The sequence below is a fragment of the Hibiscus syriacus genome, unplaced genomic scaffold (assembly GCF_006381635.1).
Source record: "Hibiscus syriacus cultivar Baekdansim isolate YM2019G1 unplaced genomic scaffold, ASM638163v2 tig00110462_pilon, whole genome shotgun sequence".
NCBI classification, from domain to species: Eukaryota; Viridiplantae; Streptophyta; class Magnoliopsida; order Malvales; family Malvaceae; genus Hibiscus; species Hibiscus syriacus.
In genome coordinates this window covers 2,312,340-2,330,500 of record NW_024062747.1, presented here as the reverse complement: position 1 = coordinate 2,330,500, position 18,161 = coordinate 2,312,340, and the positions used below count along the sequence as shown (strand labels likewise).

The 18,161-nt window shown below is 33.5% G+C and overlaps 1 protein-coding gene and 2 pseudogenes across 3 annotated transcripts; 1 reads left to right on the top strand and 2 right to left on the bottom strand.

Annotated features, from left to right (window-relative positions):
- Nucleotides 1–232: 232 nt before the first annotated feature.
- On the bottom strand, nt 233–2,783 carry LOC120127077. 3 transcript variants are annotated; one of them, XM_039145082.1, is made up of 6 exons: nt 2,629–2,783; nt 2,407–2,499; nt 1,922–2,153; nt 1,683–1,774; nt 1,281–1,382; nt 233–483 (listed from the first exon to the last, which is right to left on the bottom strand). In XM_039145082.1, the coding sequence occupies exons 1-6, from the start codon at nt 2,710–2,712 to the stop codon at nt 322–324; spliced, it is 765 nt and encodes a 254-aa protein (XP_039001013.1). In that variant the 5' UTR covers nt 2,713–2,783; the 3' UTR covers nt 233–321. The 3 variants fall into 3 exon arrangements, with proteins under 3 accessions (XP_039001013.1, XP_039001012.1, XP_039001014.1); XM_039145081.1 differs by having other exon boundaries at nt 1,281–1,388; nt 2,629–2,782; XM_039145083.1 differs by having other exon boundaries at nt 234–483; nt 1,281–1,388; nt 2,407–2,504; nt 2,629–2,758.
- Nucleotides 2,784–3,734: 951 nt separating this feature from the next.
- LOC120127137 lies at nt 3,735–6,365 on the top strand (annotated as a pseudogene).
- Nucleotides 6,366–7,386: 1,021 nt separating this feature from the next.
- On the bottom strand, nt 7,387–10,737 carry LOC120126854 (annotated as a pseudogene).
- Between the last annotated feature and the right edge of the window lie 7,424 nt (nt 10,738–18,161).

The window sequence follows — 18,161 nt, the reverse complement described above, 5'->3', positions numbered from 1 at the left end:
AATAGAGCATCTATTATATTGAGTGTTGATATTGTTGTATTGATGGTGTCAGATGTGTATGATTATTGAGATGGGCATTGATCCCGGGTGGATGATTCAAAAAAAATATCACTTTCCTATCGTGGTTCTAGGCGTCTCTTTGTTCATTGTAATATACTGGAATAAAAAAGAAGATTAAAAAAAAACTTAGCAAAGCTTTGAACTCGTGTGAAGAGGCATTATCCAGATAAAATGGGAGCATGACTGAAAAACGAAACTACATGTGAACCAGAGACACCTGTCGCGCACATGAACCATGCAGAAGTTAGAATAGGAAGGAAGCTAAATGACAATCTCAAAGGTACTGCAATCCTGACAAAGGATGTACAATGCAGTTAAGCCAAATTTAGTCTCAAGGGAAAACTTAGGTTTCAATCTACACCCTCTTTCGAGATGATCTGCATGAGCTTCTGCTAATCGATCCCGTAGTACATCTAAATTAACCTGAAAATACGACCAGAATGAGGACAACTCGTTGAAAATCAAACTTCAGAAGCAACTTTTTTGCTTTGTTCACTCATGTTTCTAATGAACAATCTTGAAATGAGAGTATATGTAAACCCAATCATTCATTTCAAGTATAAATCACTTACGGACAAAATGCAAATGGCTTAACAAACAAGCAACCATATCTATAGAAAACCATGAAGGCAGTGCACAAAGTCATATCCTACTGCATTCTTTTCTCTTTTTCTTGAATGTTTGATATCCTTTATGCAAGCAAACAGATCATGAGAAAGAGATAAGTATGTATTCATTTGATTATAAGAGTGAGTTCCAAGAAGATATCTATCCTTAATGAAGAAATGAAAGTGGCACTTTGTTTTAAAGAGTTTATCATATTTGGTTGGAAGCATTTAGGCAAGACTTTCAAAGTCTCTCAGGAGGAGAATCCAGGCTATTCATATGTTTCTTGGTCTTAGGTATTCGTATTGGATATGGTTATTTGTTTAACACAGGTATTTTCCACCCTAAGTTTTCTCATGTCTTTGAAAGTCTCTGGAAGATTGTATATATACCACACCCATGTTTGAATATATGTCGGACATCAGTTTGGACACAGATACTTCAGGAAAAATAAAGAGTCGGAGTGACATGGGTTGGGGAAACTTGTCAAAATGAAGAGAGCTTTCAGAATGTGATACATGCAGCAATCAAATGAAAAAAAGGTCATCACATAGAAATAGTTTCCATGCAATAAAAGTTGTCCAAGAAAAAAAAATAAAAACTGATGGGAGAACCTCATCGCCTCTGTCAAGCTGAAGTTTGCAAAGGGTGCAATAAATAAGTTGATGGCTCTGTTGTAACTCTCCTCTCTTACAGATGGGGCACCATATATGTTTCTGCACCTTCCATAAACATCAGAAAATCTTATGTAGAAATTTATTGCTTAGTAATAAGAAATTTGATAGTCCTGGGGACTATAATATAGAACCATATATATATATATATATATTATATATATATATATATATATATATATATAAGTATAAAACAATGACACTGATAGAAATTTATTGCAAATAATCAGAAAATGGTGCCTAGACAGCATTTTAGCAAACCTGCAAAACGCCACATGTTAAATGTTCCCTAAGGGTTAATAATACTAACACTTTAAAAAACCCTAAAAAAACAAGCAGCACCTGCTCATTGTTCAACTGCATATGCTCATAAACTGCACGGGCCAAGTACTCATCTTGTTCTTCTTCCCAAGCTTCCATTCCTTCTTTTGATTCTGCAAGGAACTAGTGTAGACATTTGAACTCAAAAAGGATGACATTACCAAATATAACCTCCCAAGTCATGCATCTGCATGATCATTCACCCACATATATGATGCATGCCTAAAAAGCATTTGTTTTAAAATGGGACTATTAGTTACCTTTTCCTTCTGTTTCTGTCCTGAGATCCTCGTAAAATATTCTTTGCATTTCTAACAGCATCTCTTCACATTCACCTTGATATGCATCTTGAAGGCCATTGTATTCCCATAGTTCATCAGAGGCTTCAGAGACTGAGTTTGAGCTTTTTTCCAAACTGTCACTTATTGACGAGTCTTTAATTTTTTTAAGTTCATCAGAAACTATGTCCCGGAAGGCAGACTTAATGAACTCCTGAAACAAGACAACATAATAAATAAGTGATGTTCAATTAAACTTAACCACATGAGCTAGTTCAAGAGAAACAGAATTATAAGAAATCAAGAAAAAAACACCCAAATTCAAAAAAAAACAACAACAACAACAAATGTTGATTAGGATTTAGAAGCACCGAATTTATGTTAGATAAGAACTGCAACACAGTTTGATATAGAAACTAGAAAGAAAGAAAGAAAAAAATAGATGTATTTGAATGAAAACAGAGAACCTTGTGATTGAAAGATTGGGCAGCAGGTAACCTCATTTTCCAAAGCAAACGAGTCCGGTCTTCACGCACCCTTTTGTAACAATTCTCTCTCAACTATACTTCATCATCCACAATTTAAACAGTATTCATTAATTTAAAGTTTTCAAAAGAAATTATGGACTGAACCAGTAACCTAAAAGACGATTGAAACCCCATAAGTATTCCTTAGAAAGTGAGACGAACCTTGTCTTTCCAAAAGGAGTAGTTGTTGAAACGGGGATGGGATTTAAGCGAAGGTCGTTTGATTGTTGGGTAATTATCTTCCATCTTGTGTCCCGCGTTTTCGAGCTATCTCGAGGAAGTAAATGAAAAATAAAAACAAGCTAAATTTTGAAGCAGAGAAAGAACCGGGATTTGAATCCTTCAATCGTCGGGAAGAAGAAACTCAATTGGGTTAGTATTCCTTACAATTGGGCAATTGGCGCCGTCGAGGTGGGCTTGGGTCTAATGCTACGGGCATATATGTTGGTTAGCCCTAAGGCCTAAACGGCTAAAAGCCCATGTCCAGGATTTTATAATTGACGGTGTGGGTTGAGCCTAGTTGCGGTGGGGGCGGTGAAAATTAAAGAGCCGACAGCCCTGTCACTTTAGGAGTAAAATTTTAAGAACCACAATTTAATTTAAAGTTAAAAGTAGTGTAAATAGATGTAATTAAAAATGTGATAAAAATATAATATTTTAAGTTTTACATAACTTAAAATGTTAATTTTTTTAACATTTTCGGTTCAATCAATAATATTAAGAAAAATCTAAATTACGTCTAATTTAAAATATTATATTTTTTAATTACATTTTTAATTGTGTTTATATTCACTATTTTTAACCTTAAATTAGACTATCATACAATCACCCCACTCCAGTCACTATCAAACATTTCACTTAATTTTTTTTGGACAAAGTACACTTGATACTTTTAAATTATATAATAATAATTAAATTTATTAATTTTTATAAATAATAATTAAGTTTTATTAAATTTATATAAAATACTCATTAGATCTTATCAAAATTTTATTAAAATTTGACATCAGTTATAATATTATAATGATCATTTGATAATTTTTCGCTAAATATAATAATTATTTTATAATTTTTAAAAATTAAATATCCAAAACTATGATTTTGAATATAGTTAAGTGACTTCTAGTATTCTTTTATCCAATTGTTAATGTTTCCCACGTTCTTCGATTTGTCACTCTACTATATAAATCACCCAACCTCCGTTTTCTTCTATTCAAAATATTCTCGTAATTCGTAGTAGCTTTAAAGTTAAACCAACGAATGAGGTAAAAAAGTATAAAGAGAGCAAAATCCAGGCTTCCCTGCTTCGTTGTCACGCGTTTTATGTGTCGTCGTTGGATCCGGGAGCCGAAAGTCCCCTTCAACTGTCCCAGGTTCTTTATCCAATCATCTTTTCTTGTTTCTCTGCCTTTCACTTGAATGGATTTTTTATTTTAGATCTAATCTACCCATTCTTCTTTTGTTCGGTACGGTGACCTGTTTTATGATTTTGTGTTGATATGAATGGTTTTTTCAAGTAGTTTTGGTTGAAATGCTATTTTTTTAAAAGTTTTTTTTTTTTTTGCATTTTGGTGCATGGATCTACTGCTTTTAAAGTTGATGCAATGAAATTGTTTTAAAGTTATGTTGAACATCTTTTTCTGTAGATTTTCTTTTTCATACTGAATGCTTCAGTATAGAGTAGCTTAGATTCGACAGTATATTGCGAGATCTGCTATCAACATGGCTTTCTCGGGAAGAAAGATACCCGGAAGCTGTTCGGTTTTTCTGTTAGTGGTTCTGTTTGCCCATTATTCTCATGGGTTTTACCTTCCTGGGAGTTACATGCACACTTATTCGACTTCGGATACTATATTTGCAAAAGTTAATTCGTTGACTTCCATTGAAACCGAGCTTCCTTTTAGTTATTACAGTCTCCCTTACTGCAAACCTCTCGGTGGGATAAAGAAAAGTGCCGAGAATCTAGGTGAACTTCTCATGGGAGATCAGATTGATAACTCCCCTTATCGGTTTAGAATGAATGTGAATGAGTCTCTCTACCTTTGCACTACCAGCCCCTTGAATGAGCATGAGGTTAAGCTTTTGAAACAGAGGACTCGCGATTTATATCAAGTGAATATGATTCTCGACAACTTGCCGGTTATGAGGATTGCAAAACAAAATGGGGTTAACATTCAATGGACTGGATTCCCAGTTGGGTATAATCCGCCAAATAGTAACGATGACTACATTATCAATCATCTCAAGTTCAAGGTCTTGGTTCATGAGTACGAGGGCACTGGTGTGCAAATAATCGGAACCGGGGAAGAAGGCATGGGTGTGATCTCTGAAGCTGATCAGAAGAAGGCATCTGGTTTCGAGATTGTTGGTTTTGAGGTGGTTCCATGTAGTGTTAAGTATGATCCAGAAGTCATGACTAAACTTCATACGTATGACAGTATCTCTCCTGTGAACTGCCCCCTGGAGTTAGACAAGTCACAGATAATAAGGGAACGGGAGAGGATCTCTTTTACTTATGAGGTTGAATTTGTTAAAAGTGATATCAAATGGCCGTCTAGGTGGGATGCTTACTTGAAGATGGAAGGAGCACGTGTGCACTGGTTTTCAATTCTAAATTCTTTGATGGTGATTACTTTCTTAGCTGGTATTGTTTTTTTCATATTCTTGAGGACTGTAAGGAGGGATTTGACAAGGTATGAGGAATTGGACAAAGAATGAGGAGCTTTCTGGATGGAAGCTGGTTGTGGGTGATGTTTTTAGGGAACCAGATTTCCCAAAGCTTCTCTGTGTGATGATTGGAGATGGACTTCAGATTACAGGAATGGCAGCTGTCACTATAGTTTTTGCTGCCTTTGGTTTCATGTCACCAGCTTCACGAGGAATGCTACTGACTGGGATGATTATTCTTGATCTTTTCTTGGGAACTGCTGCTGGGTATGCTGCTGTACGACTCTGGAGAACTGTCAAGGGCACTTCAGAAGGATGGAGGTCCGTTTCCTGGTCAGTCGCGTGCTTCTTTCCTGGAATTGTCTTTGTCATCCTCACAGTATTAAACTTTATTCTGTGGGGCAGCAAAAGTACTGGTGCAATTCCCATTTCTCTGTATTTCATACTCTTGTCTCTCTGGTTCTGCATTTCTGTGCCTCTTACTCTCTTGGGAGGATTATTAGGGACCAGAGCTGAACCTATTCAGTATCCTGTACGAACCAACCAGATCCCTAGGGAGATTCCTGCACGCAAATATCCATCTTGGCTTCTCGTTCTTGGTGCTGGGACCCTTCCATTCGGAACGCTGTTCATTGAACTCTTCTTCATCCTTTCTAGCATCTGGCTTGGAAGGTTCTATTATGTTTTTGGCTTCTTGCTTATAGTTCTTCTACTACTGGTCATTGTTTGTGCTGAAGTGTCGGTGGTCCTTACCTACATGCATCTCTGTGTTGAGGACTGGCGATGGTGGTGGAAGGCTTTCTTTGCTTCGGGTTCAGTTGCACTCTATGTTTTCCTGTACTCCATCAATTACTTGGTGTTCGACCTACAGAGTTTGAGTGGTCCTGTGTCTGCTATTCTTTATCTCGGCTACTCGATGATCATGGCAATTGCAATCATGTTGTCTACAGGCACCATTGGCTTCATCACATCATTCTATTTTGTCCATTATCTTTTCTCATCTGTCAAGATCGATTAGCAGTTCCATCATGATCTTGAGCTACTGGTAGAAAAAGACTTTGGCATGTAAGAGGATGATATCTCCTTTCATCATTTTGATTTTCGCTGAAGTGGCCTTTGGTAGCGAATCATGTGCCACTGTATCACTATAAGAAAGCGCCTGTCAGAATCATTCAAAATTACCTATCATATTGGCGTTGTGATCAGGAGTTGAAGTTGCAGTCACATACTACCTTCTTTCTGCTCTGCCATTTTCATTTTTCTTTTCTTCAGTTCCCTAGTAATGAGGTTTTGTTGGATTTTAAAAGCTTGTATTTCTCTCTTATTGTCAATCAAATAGGAAGTTCTCTTCTTTTTCTCGTCTTTTGTTTTCTTGTTGAATCAACTGTTCTTTAGTGGATGAAAAGCATATATTATTTATTTCTCATTAATATTTACAAATGGGACAGACAATAAGTGGGCGTTTGGTTGGCGGCATATTGGATTACCGAGAGAATGAATGTCATTCCCCGTTTGATTGGTAAATATTCCAATCCCTGGTAATCTTTTATTCTCAACAGTGGTATTTTAGGGGTATATTACCAAGAATGTGAATGCTCATTCTCTTAGGTATTGTTGGATTACTGACGTTTTGGACTAAAATGTCTTTAAATTTTTTTTTTCTTCAAAAATATCCTTATTTTGTCGTTGAATAAAAAAAATTATATGAAGGTTAAATTACAAATTTATCCTTAAACTTTTAGATTTACAAAAAAAAATCCATAATTAGAATTTTATATGAAGTTCAGGTTAAAATAAAATTTTAGCATTTCACTAACCTATTTATCTTTTTAATTTTGTAAAAAAAAATTATATAAATTTTATGAATTTAAAATTTTTAAAGAAAATATAAAAATTAATTATAATAATATTATAGTAGAATTCAACTTGTTAAAAAATATATAATAAGGACAATTTGGTAAAATATATATTCCAATAATCTTTTATTCCTTTAACCAAACACTGTAATCTTACATTCTTGCTAAACGAACCAAACACAAAATATAATACTCTCAGTAATCTTATTCTCGCCGATAATCCTATTTCCACTGATAATCTTACATTCCGTGAACCAAAAGAAGTATAAGGTTACAGACATTACTAGTCTTATACTAGGATGAAAAAGTCTAAACTTACAACTGAAAGTAGCTATTGCCACCTTGAAAAAGAGAAAGAAGGTGGCTATTGTTTTTACTAATTTTTTCACAGTTTTACTTAGAAGGCAGTATCGAGATTCTTTGGTTCGTCATCAGCCCAATTCAATAAGGCTCTTATCGGGTCCTCATCATCAAATGCCCACGTTGCTAGTGACCACAGGTGAAGTTTCCTGATACAATAAACTTCCGAAATAGCCTGTTGAAGTTGAGAAATCACCTTGAGGTGCAGCGTGAAAAGTAGAAGCTTGCGGCTGACAATCAAAAGGTGACCGTTGAAGGCCGAGATTGTCTGGGGTTATCGGTCTGTTATATGTAGGTTATCCATTCCGCTGATTGAAACAAAACGGTGGAATTGTCATGGCTGATGTTCTGAAACCAGATTGACCAGCTGGTATATTTGTGAAATTTCCTAAACTAGCCGAGGCTTGCCCATATAGGACTGTGTTTCCTGTGGTTCCGTCGCCTAGAAACTGATCGGCGAGCTTCTTGCACGCGCGTTCTAGTGCAGTGTATAAGTACCTTCTTTGTGCTTCCAGAAACCTTTGAAGTTTGAACATGCTTCAGAGCCTGCAAAATTACGGCTTTAATATTGGATACTGAGCAAAGAACATACAAGACTTCCCTTTCAGATTTTGTTCAATGATTGGAACTTCAGTTTCTACGAAGATTATTAGTATATAATGTTAAAAAATTCCTGGAACAGAATGACATTTTTCAGATAGAGTTCTCCCTTTCGATTTTTCGGATTTCTTCTACCTCCTGCATATTGTATGACCAAGAATCAACCATAGGAATCAAACCTTGAACCAGTTAAGCAAAAACTAATAATATATCGATAAACAGAATCACGTCAATGAAAAGAAAAACATACCTGTTATCATACGGTACCGAGTTCAGAGTAACACTGCTTGAACTTCCTGCAACTTTGAGAGAACGAGGTTCTTATAAGAAAAATATAAATATATCGATGATTATGATGTTAATGTTACAATTTCGGTGATCTTATTCGGTTTATGTATAATTCACTCCGTTAAGTTAGAGGTCAAATATGTGCATTGTAGTAATATATCATCGAACTCCATGATCTATATTATCCTGAAATTTGATCATTATTGCACCAGAAATATTTCCTATTACAAGTCTTCTGCATACACATAAGAACAATGTAGCATATGAATAAACCTAAGAAATATCAGAAAAAAATTGCCCCTACATCATATCCTCTGCGAGTTTCCGAAACGAGGTGAAGAGCACATAACATAAGGATTCAAATTTCAGGTTAAAATGAACTTAACCTACCAGTATTGCCTGCCTCAGTCAACTCCATGTCTGCATTTCCCAATCTATATTTCTGGAATTCATCGGTCAACATAATGGACATAAATGATAGTGTTTCGTGTGGAAACTTATACAGTTGGTTTAAGTGGTAAAAAGGAAATGCTTTAATTAAATACAAAAACTTACTTGTAAATGACTCTTGATATGGAGAAGATCGAGTCCATCAATATCCATCAGGTCCAGGACTGCCTTTGATGTTGCTTCTGGAAATAAGATTTACCGTTTTTGAACAATCAAGCTTTATGTCCTAATGGTATTCTTGTGATACAAGAAATGACGATTACAAATGTGATCCAGTCCATAATAAACTGAATTGAAACAAATTGATTAAAAATGACTAATACTAAGCAGAAATGGTAATACTACAACTGCAAGTGCCATTTGCAGACTCATGGTGATGCTCTATTCTTCAATAATGTGAACATAGTGTAAGTCATCAAAGCGTGCGTGCAACGGTATACAATCCGACAAGCTTGCAGTTTTTACCATAAAATATGGTATCGAAGAAACAGAATTCAGTATACATCATCAATGCTATGTAAAGTAATGATAACGAGACATACAACATTGAGAGAAACGATTAAATACAAACCGATAAACTTCCTGTAAGAATCTGGAAGACTATTAACATTATTCCTAGAATGAAGTGTAACAGAACTACATGAAGATGTATAAACAACGACTGATTGCAAATATTTTGTCGTCTGCAACCAGGAATCTACACGCTGCAAAAATTAGCAATTTATGCAAAAGCTAATTGTGTATACTCATATTCAAATGAAGAAAGGGAACTATAAACATTCGGATGAATCAATTTATCTCCAAAACTGGTCGAAAAAGGCTATTCATGTTGATTGAATTGCCTAGAAAGCAGTCAAAACAAGCTTGACAATGCGCTGTTAAACAATCAGAGTTACTTTCCGAAGAAACAAACATATATCGTTATACAGGGAAAAGAACAAGGAAATGAAAATTTCAAAGTTGAGCGAGCAAAATGCAGCTAGAAGAGAGTTTAACTATTCAAAATAAACAGGAGTAAAGTGACTGAGCCACTCTAAGCTGTCGATGCGTGTTCGATAAGGATGAACAAGAAAAGGAAAAAAAAACACCCGACATCTTGCAAAGCACTAAACAAGGAATGCATGTTGTTTCCAATTGAAAGAGAATAATCAAGTTATTTTATGAGTCATTATTTTTCTCCTACCACATGGTCACATAGATGAATCCATTTTAGACACCAATTCAACAAGTATCACTTGCCATAAGACTACTCTCGTTTGTTTTAAGAAATAAAAAGGATATGCACACTGAAAAAACTAGATGGAGACGATGAAGTAAAAATGGCAGAGAATTAAAGGAAATGAACACCGACTAAGAAGGCCACTGAGCTGATCGCAAACAATCGACAAAAATGCTAGATTTAATCTCATTAATCACTGTGAGCTTAGGTTTCTCCTTCACCTTTTGCGCCCCCTCGTTACCAACAACACCATTAACCTTGAAAACAGTTGGATTCCAGAGATTTCTTGCGAAGCAATCAATGTGTTATTATCACCACCCTGGTGAAGAAGTTGCTGCTGCTGGCCATTGACATGATCACCTTGACCAGCTGCTACACTTGCTTTCCTAATGCCAACCTTTTTAACTTATCAGAATTCTGAATTACAACATAACTTTCCATCGGAACACTCCTCATTTCAGTCGATATCTCACCCATTTCTCCCCCTATATCTAAATTTCTCTGCAGAACCGAAACTGAGATTACCCCCCAGATATACAGAACTGATGAATAAAGCATGGCCACATATGACATACCCCACAAGAAACAAAAAAGAAAACTGAGGACCTAACCAGGAAAGTTTCTGTGTGGACCGCAGAACTAAATAAAAGTTAGAACAATCCAATGAAAGACTCAACGGCTGTTTTGTAATTATCTTAATATTGGGGAAAATGAGAGTGGAAGTGAGACTTTTGAACCAGGACAAGCAGGGAGAAGAAAACGAGGAGGAAGAGAGAAGGGAAAGTCGGGGGGATTGATAAGCTTACAGGAGAGGTGAGTAACAATGCACATTGTAAAGGGAGTGCATGAAGTGTACGGAGGGCCGAGGTGTTGCCGAGTGAATGGAGAGTGGCGGTGGGCAGTGAGTCACCGACTATGGGGAGGCAGAGGAAGTTTCGAAACTCCGGGGTGCATGAGGGGAAACGTGGAACGCAATAGCTGTTCGGTGTTTTGTTAGTAATTACTGTCAATCAGGGTGTATTTGCTAAAAAGAAGAAATTCTGGTATTAGCTTATACTCTGCACAGATAGTAATTTTGGATCTGTAACTTGTTTAACTCACTAATGCATTAAAATATTAATATATTTGTGTTCAATAGAAAGGAATTTTCCTAAGCTATCTTTAATGGGACATCCCTTTTAACTCTCATTGTACCAAAATCTCATTTTCTGCCCTTGAAAATTGCAAAAAACTTGTTTTCTAAATATTTTTGAATGCACATTTGCATCCCAAATGCAGCGATTGCAACGAAATCTGCTCCAAGAAAAAGATGTTGAGCCGCTTGGTTCAGTAATTGAAGCTTCTTGTATTCTTTCTGATTAAAATGACAATGAAAATTAATAAATTCCTTCTACTGAAGGATTACAACTGTAAAAACTGGGCCTTTCTCATCAATGAAAACATGGCTAGTTGCAACTTGTTAATCAAGTAACAGAGAAAATACGTTTGAAGCAATCAACATATCTTATGAAAATCAAGCAGTTTTGTTGCAATTTTTTCTATTTTTTTATTAATAACTAAAAGTCCATCACCGTAGGAATAAAAAAAAGCCGAAGGAAAAGAAAGAAAAGTCCATTTTTTTATCCCATTCCTACCTCTATTTCAAGGAAGCAGCAAAGCAAACTTATAGAGGTTTCTTTAGCAAATTTAATAAAGATTACTTGGACATTACGCAGAAAGGTTTTCAAAAGTTTGACAACCGCGTTCGAAGAAAATAATAATAAATAAAAATACAAGCAGAAAATTCAAGAACTTCCAACAGGAAATATCCAGTTTCCAATGGAAAAGGGCGAACACTAAGTTCAAAACTTCATCATTTTTAAAATTCTTTGCTGTTGAAAATGAGATGTTTTCCTCTCTCTTTTCACGTGTATATATAAAACTCAGCCTGGCATTGATGAATCCATGTGCAACTAAACAATGAAGAAGAAGAATAGTGATGCAGTTTTGTATTCTTTGCTTCTGGCCTCCATGTTTTTGTCAATGGCGAGTTCAGGGTTTCTGTTTGTTGAAGCAAGAATTCCTAACTTCTCAGCCATCGAAGGTTTGCTTTTCGACTTCTTTTTTTTCCCCTCAATTATTGAAGGTTTATTAACTGAAAATATCACTTTTTTTGTTTAATAATCATGGGGTAATATTGAAGGCTTTTGGTTGTGTATATAACAGCAAGTTTGAAGAGTGGCATGCATCGTCGGAATCTGAAGCCGTTGCCTCCAGGTTCTGGGGAATCCCCAGAACCCAATAAACCGCCAAGACATTTACCCCCCCTAGGATTCAACTGAAGGATTTGACATGTTCGTGTTTCTACAAATCTTTTCTTCCCCTGAATTATTATTATCTATTAATTAATCAAAAGTTCGATATTATACCCAAAATCAATTGGTCCAGTAATACAAAAGGTTGGATTTTTCAAATAATCTTAAAATTTTTAATATTATGAATAAAACAATTTGATTATTTCAAAGTGATATCAAAATCATATTTTAAATAATTTTCAAATTAATACATACATGTCAGCTTTAATAACCGCTATGATTTAATTCAGCAAAATTAATAATTTTAGTAACATATAATATATTATAAAGTTATTGAGTAAAATAATTTTAGAAAACATAATAAATTCATACTAAACCAATCGAGAAAGACTGTACTATTGAATTATATTTTTATAAAAGTAAAAGGTTACATTATAATTTTCGTTTCTCATTATCAGACAATCCGCGTTTCAAGTAGTTTTCTCCGTTCATCTTCTATGCGCGGGATTAGAATCAAGGAGGTAAAACCAAGTTAGTTGACTTTGACTCTAGCCAAGGTGCTCGTGTAGAAAATATTTAGTTTCATGGGGGGGGGGGGAATCATGTGGTATGTCGTTTGTGGTTGGTAAATTATTCTAGATATTGTTGAATATTGGTCTTTGTATTTATTTTATCCTTTTATTTTAAATTGATATAATTATATTATTGAATTTTTACTTTATCAATTCTACGATTGAATTACTAAATCAAAAACGTTGTGATGACGTAATAAAATGTCATTTTGGGATGAGATAAGGCGTGGTCTGATTTGGAGTGTGCGGGATGGTTGTCAAGTGAATTTTTGGTATGATGATTGGATTGACACAATCGGGCCTCTAATAAATTGGTGTCAAGCTGATGTGGATCCGATGCCTTGCCCAGTTGTGTCGTTTACAACGCCTTCTGGTCATTGGGATATTAATATTTTGAAATCAATACTGCCTGAGGGCTGTGTTCAAAGCATCCTAACTCTTGTGCCGCCTATGAATCATCTGGGTGAGGATAGACCGGGCTGGAAATGGGAGGCGAAATGCACTTTTTCCATCAAATCTGCTTATATGACACTTGTAGGTGATCCGATGAGACCTCGCGATGGTATTTGGAAAATTATTTGGTCCCGCAACGCATCCGAGTATTTATGTGGCTGGCCTTGCGCGGTAATCTTCTCACTAATGTCGAAAGGGTTCGTCGTCACGTGACTATTGATAACCGTTGTAGCATTTGTCGATGTGAACCCGAAGATATTCTTCATGTTTTACGTGACTGTTCTAAAGCCCGAGATTGTTGGAGGATCTTGATTCGTCATTCCAGATTTAATGAGTTTATGTCGTTGCCTATGGAGGACTGGTTTCGGCTGAACGTTACTCATCCCAGTCAGTTTGACATTCATGTCTATCCTCTTCCCGGTAATCTGTTAGTTCGACGAGACCATAATATTGTTGCTGATAGATTGGCATCGCTGACCTGAGATTTGCATTTGCAAGAAATCTGCTATGATGTTCCCCCGTATCCAATTCTAGGACTGCTCCAGTTGGAAAAGCAGCTTAGCACTTTAGAGGTCAACTCTTTAGAGGTTAACATGTAATTCTTGGTACTGTTTAAGCAATATATATATATATATATATATTTCACTCCATATACTTTAAAATACTATATAAACTCTTTAATTTGTGTATAAATTTCAACACAACTTTAAAATACTTTAATTCTAAGCATTGAACTTTCGACTGCCATTAGTAGTCAATCAACATCCATTAATGATTTTATTCATGACAAAATTGATGTCAAAATATTTGTATTTCACTCCTTATCTTTCTTTTTGGATTGATTTTCTATGAAATCCATTCAAATCGATGAAAATTAATCTAAAACTTTGACATGTTAATACTTTGATCTCCTCTTATGACCATCCGATAAGGCTAACTTTAAGGTATATTGTTCGGCTTCTCAAAATAATATTTCTCATTGTTTATATTTTTAAATAAACACCTTCAACTCCTCAAATCTAAGAAAGCCCCCGGACTCTAAAAAATAGTAGATTTTTTTATTTATTTAATTCCACAAGTTCTAAAGAAATTTTGAGAAAATCCAAACAAATAAAGTGATAGAAGACGATAAGATGCATTTATCATGTCTAAAGTGATTGTAAAAGACGTCGAACAGTGATAATTTCCGATGACGACTAAAATTAATTAGAAAAACTCTACTTTAGATGAAAGATGATTTATTTTTTTAGCTTCAACACCAATACTAGATTTCCATGTCATCTGGTTGTTAATTGAGTAACACTTAATGATATAATTGAAGTCAAAATTAAAGTTCAGTGTAATCATATCAATTCAAAGTTTACTGATTAAATCAATATTAAAATCGATAAAATGTGGAGTAGTTTACCCAAATTTTGTTCTTCTGTTTTTGAACTTGGGGCCATTTCAAGGAAGCAACAAATGAAACTTATCAAGGCCAAGTTTCTAACGAGAAGGTGTAGGAAGACCCTTTCTATACAGAGGACACAGACGGAGGTCTGATCTACCTTTCCTGCCATTAAGTTTTCAGAATTTTCGTTCTCGTTGAAAAAAAAAAGAGAGTTCGTTTATTTGTCTCTATATATGTATTTGTATATAAAAATTCAGCCTGGGATTGATGAAACCATGAATGTGAAACTCAACAATGAAGAAGAAGAATAGTAATGGAATTGTGTATTCGTTGCTTCTGGTCTCTAGACTTTTATCAATGGCGAGTTCCAGCTCTCTGTTGGCTGAAGCAAGAATTCCCAACTTCTCAGCTATCCAAGGTTAGATTTGCTATTTCTTTTTCTCTTAATTCGTTTTATTGGAAAGTATAGTTTAGGCAACTGAGCTCTTCAATGTGCATCAGATATTTCAACAATATTCTCTTTTGTATGTTGGCTTCGGTTATATATATATATATATATATATATATATATATATGAAAAATAAAAAAAATACACTGTATAAGTGGATCTAACTCTAATTGGGATAAAAATATATTATACAATGTAAAATTCTTTTAATTTTATACAGATTTAGGACCGTTGGATGTGCGAAAATAAATGATTGAGATTAACAGTAAGAAATGAGAATATATTCACTAAAAAAAGATAATGAATTAATCTCAACCGTTTATTTTCACTCTTCCAATTATCATAAATCTATGTAAAACTAAAAAAATTTCGTATTGTATAAGTGGGTCCTAGCTCGTGATAATTATTCGTTAAAGACATACTGACAAAAAATATAGTCGTTTAAGTTTTGCACGTCGTCGGAGTCTGCGAAAAAGAGATTCTCTGGGCAAGAATAATACCCGACTCCAGTCCCAATAAAATAGAATAATGGTTAAGTCAAAGTCCGATCAAACTCAAGTATTCCGACTATAAACCTCTTCTGCACACAGAATAATGATCCATTGTATAATGTTATGCAAACAGTTCTCAATTAAGATATTTTATAAATTTCTTTTAATAAAATTATTCAGTAGTTTATTTCTTTATCAATACCTTATACAATTGAGGTCATAAGATCAAAATTTTATATGCACAAACTCTTTAAATACTTCAAGAGATATTTATACTTAATCACATATCTAAAATTTAAAATTGGAGATCTAATTGAAATCAAAATTAAAATCTAATGCTATAATTGAAAATTTAATAATATGATTGATATATCTTCGAAAATTCAATAGTATTTGATGTAATTTACCTAAAATATTAATAACCAAAACTTCATTACCGTAATAGTGAATTGAATTCGAGCAACAAAGTAGGTATTTAACGTTTTCAACATTATTATTTTACGTGTCTCGTTCGTTATAGTCATTAAAAAAGTTGTGAACAACATAAACTGTGACAAATAATACGTTTACAAAAATTTAAAAATTTAATCTAAAAAGACTTAAAGTTATTTTTTTAAAAAAATCAAAAGTTATCTTAAAATTCAAAAGAAAAATTCAAAATTCTAAGATCTCTAATCATCTATCATCTTCGATTGGAATTGCTACCAGTCGTCTCTTCAATGGTCGACAATTGCCCTTGTCGTCGTCTCAAACTCCTAAATCCCTAATTCAAATCACAAACAATCGCTTAGTGTTATCTCGTTGAAGGTAGATTTTAGGAAGAGCGATAACGATGGCGACCCTTCTTGCTCCATTCAATGGTGGCTACAACGATCGACAAGTTTAAAATTAGGGATTTTATGAGTTTTTTATTTTTATTTTTGAGAAAGTTAGATTTAAAAGAATTAATACTTGTAAGTTTTTTCAAATATAATTTACAAATGTATCACATTTTGTGTGTTGATGGTCTTTTTTTAATGACGATGACAAAATACATTGACAGAAAAAACTTTAGACACCTAAATTTAAAAAATATAGTTTAAACATTTATTTTTTTAATTAAGCCTTAATGTAATATTGAAAGAAATAGGATAAACCAAAATATAGTCACCTAATATGTAAAATATTTATATTTTAATTATTAAAATTTTAAAAATAATATTAAAATTATTAAACTTTTAATTAATTTATTTTGGTCATTTTCGTGAACTGCATGTGTTGCCCATTTTATTAGTGATTTTTTTAAAAAATTATGTATAGTTTTAGTGATGATTAAACTGAAAACTTGAAAAAGAAATTCAATGCCTAACTGATAACCATTAGGTCAAATTAATAAATCATAAGTATATTGATAAAAATATTATTTAAATTAAATTATAGCTAAAATTAATTTTATTTATTTTATAAAAATATATTAATGATAATATAAATTATAAAATAATATAATAACTTGTTTTTAACATCAATTATGATATAAGCCTGAATTTTGATACATTTAGTATGGGTGTCATGCTCTGTTATATTTTTATATTATGCATATTCTGCCTGATTTGTTGTAGTATTTTAATTTTATTATATTTTATGTATTCATATTATTATAGGTCTAAGTTTTATTTAATATTTTTTATAACTTGTAATATCAAATTAAATTTAGAGAAAAAAAATACATGTGTGAATCTATTTATAGTATTTTTATATACAATTTTTTTATATATTACATATTTTTTTGGTTCAATATAGATTATATAACATTTTACGAGTTAAAAATTATTTTATATACATATTTGCGAAAAAGAAAAAAATCAAATCAATAATATATTTTAAAAATTCAATTTAATTTATTTTAATAATCATGCAATACCTAGAAGCTGAAATTATACTTAGTCAACTGAAGTCATAATAAAAAACAATATTTTAAAATTTTATATAAGTTTTCTAAGAATTTTAAAAGATTTAATATTTGTTTTGCTTTATGTACTATAAATAAATTCTTAAATTGACCTCTATTAATTGATGTTAAAAATATGTTTTTATATTATTATATAATTGAGACTACATCCCAGCGTCGATCAAGAAACTAATAACCGTTACACTCTGCGACGATTATCATAGCGACAATAAAAGGCGGGAGTGAGGGTTTTGAATAGAGAGAGAAAAGTGAAAGAAAGAGCGTGTGAGTCAAGAATCACACTAAAAGAAACACGGCAACAGTCATAAAACGCGACGTTACTTCCCTGTTTATCTTGATTTTCTTCTTCATCTAACTCCAATAAATTCTACTCAGCGAAAACGGTCGGTCAACAAATTCAAATTTATCTTTCCCCCGCTTTTGCCCTTATTCTATCTTCCCATCTTCCCTTATATAAAATTTGATTATAAAAGAAATCAAATGACATCAAGAACTGTTGTCAAAGATATTATCCTCAACGATAGTCGTAATTTGATGAATCAAAATAGAAAGAACATGGGAAGTAAGGAAAAGATAGATTTCAATTGTCTTTTTGTCCTGATTTTCATCTTCATCTAAACCAAACAATATTTTATACTTCCTAAATCCCTAATTTCACT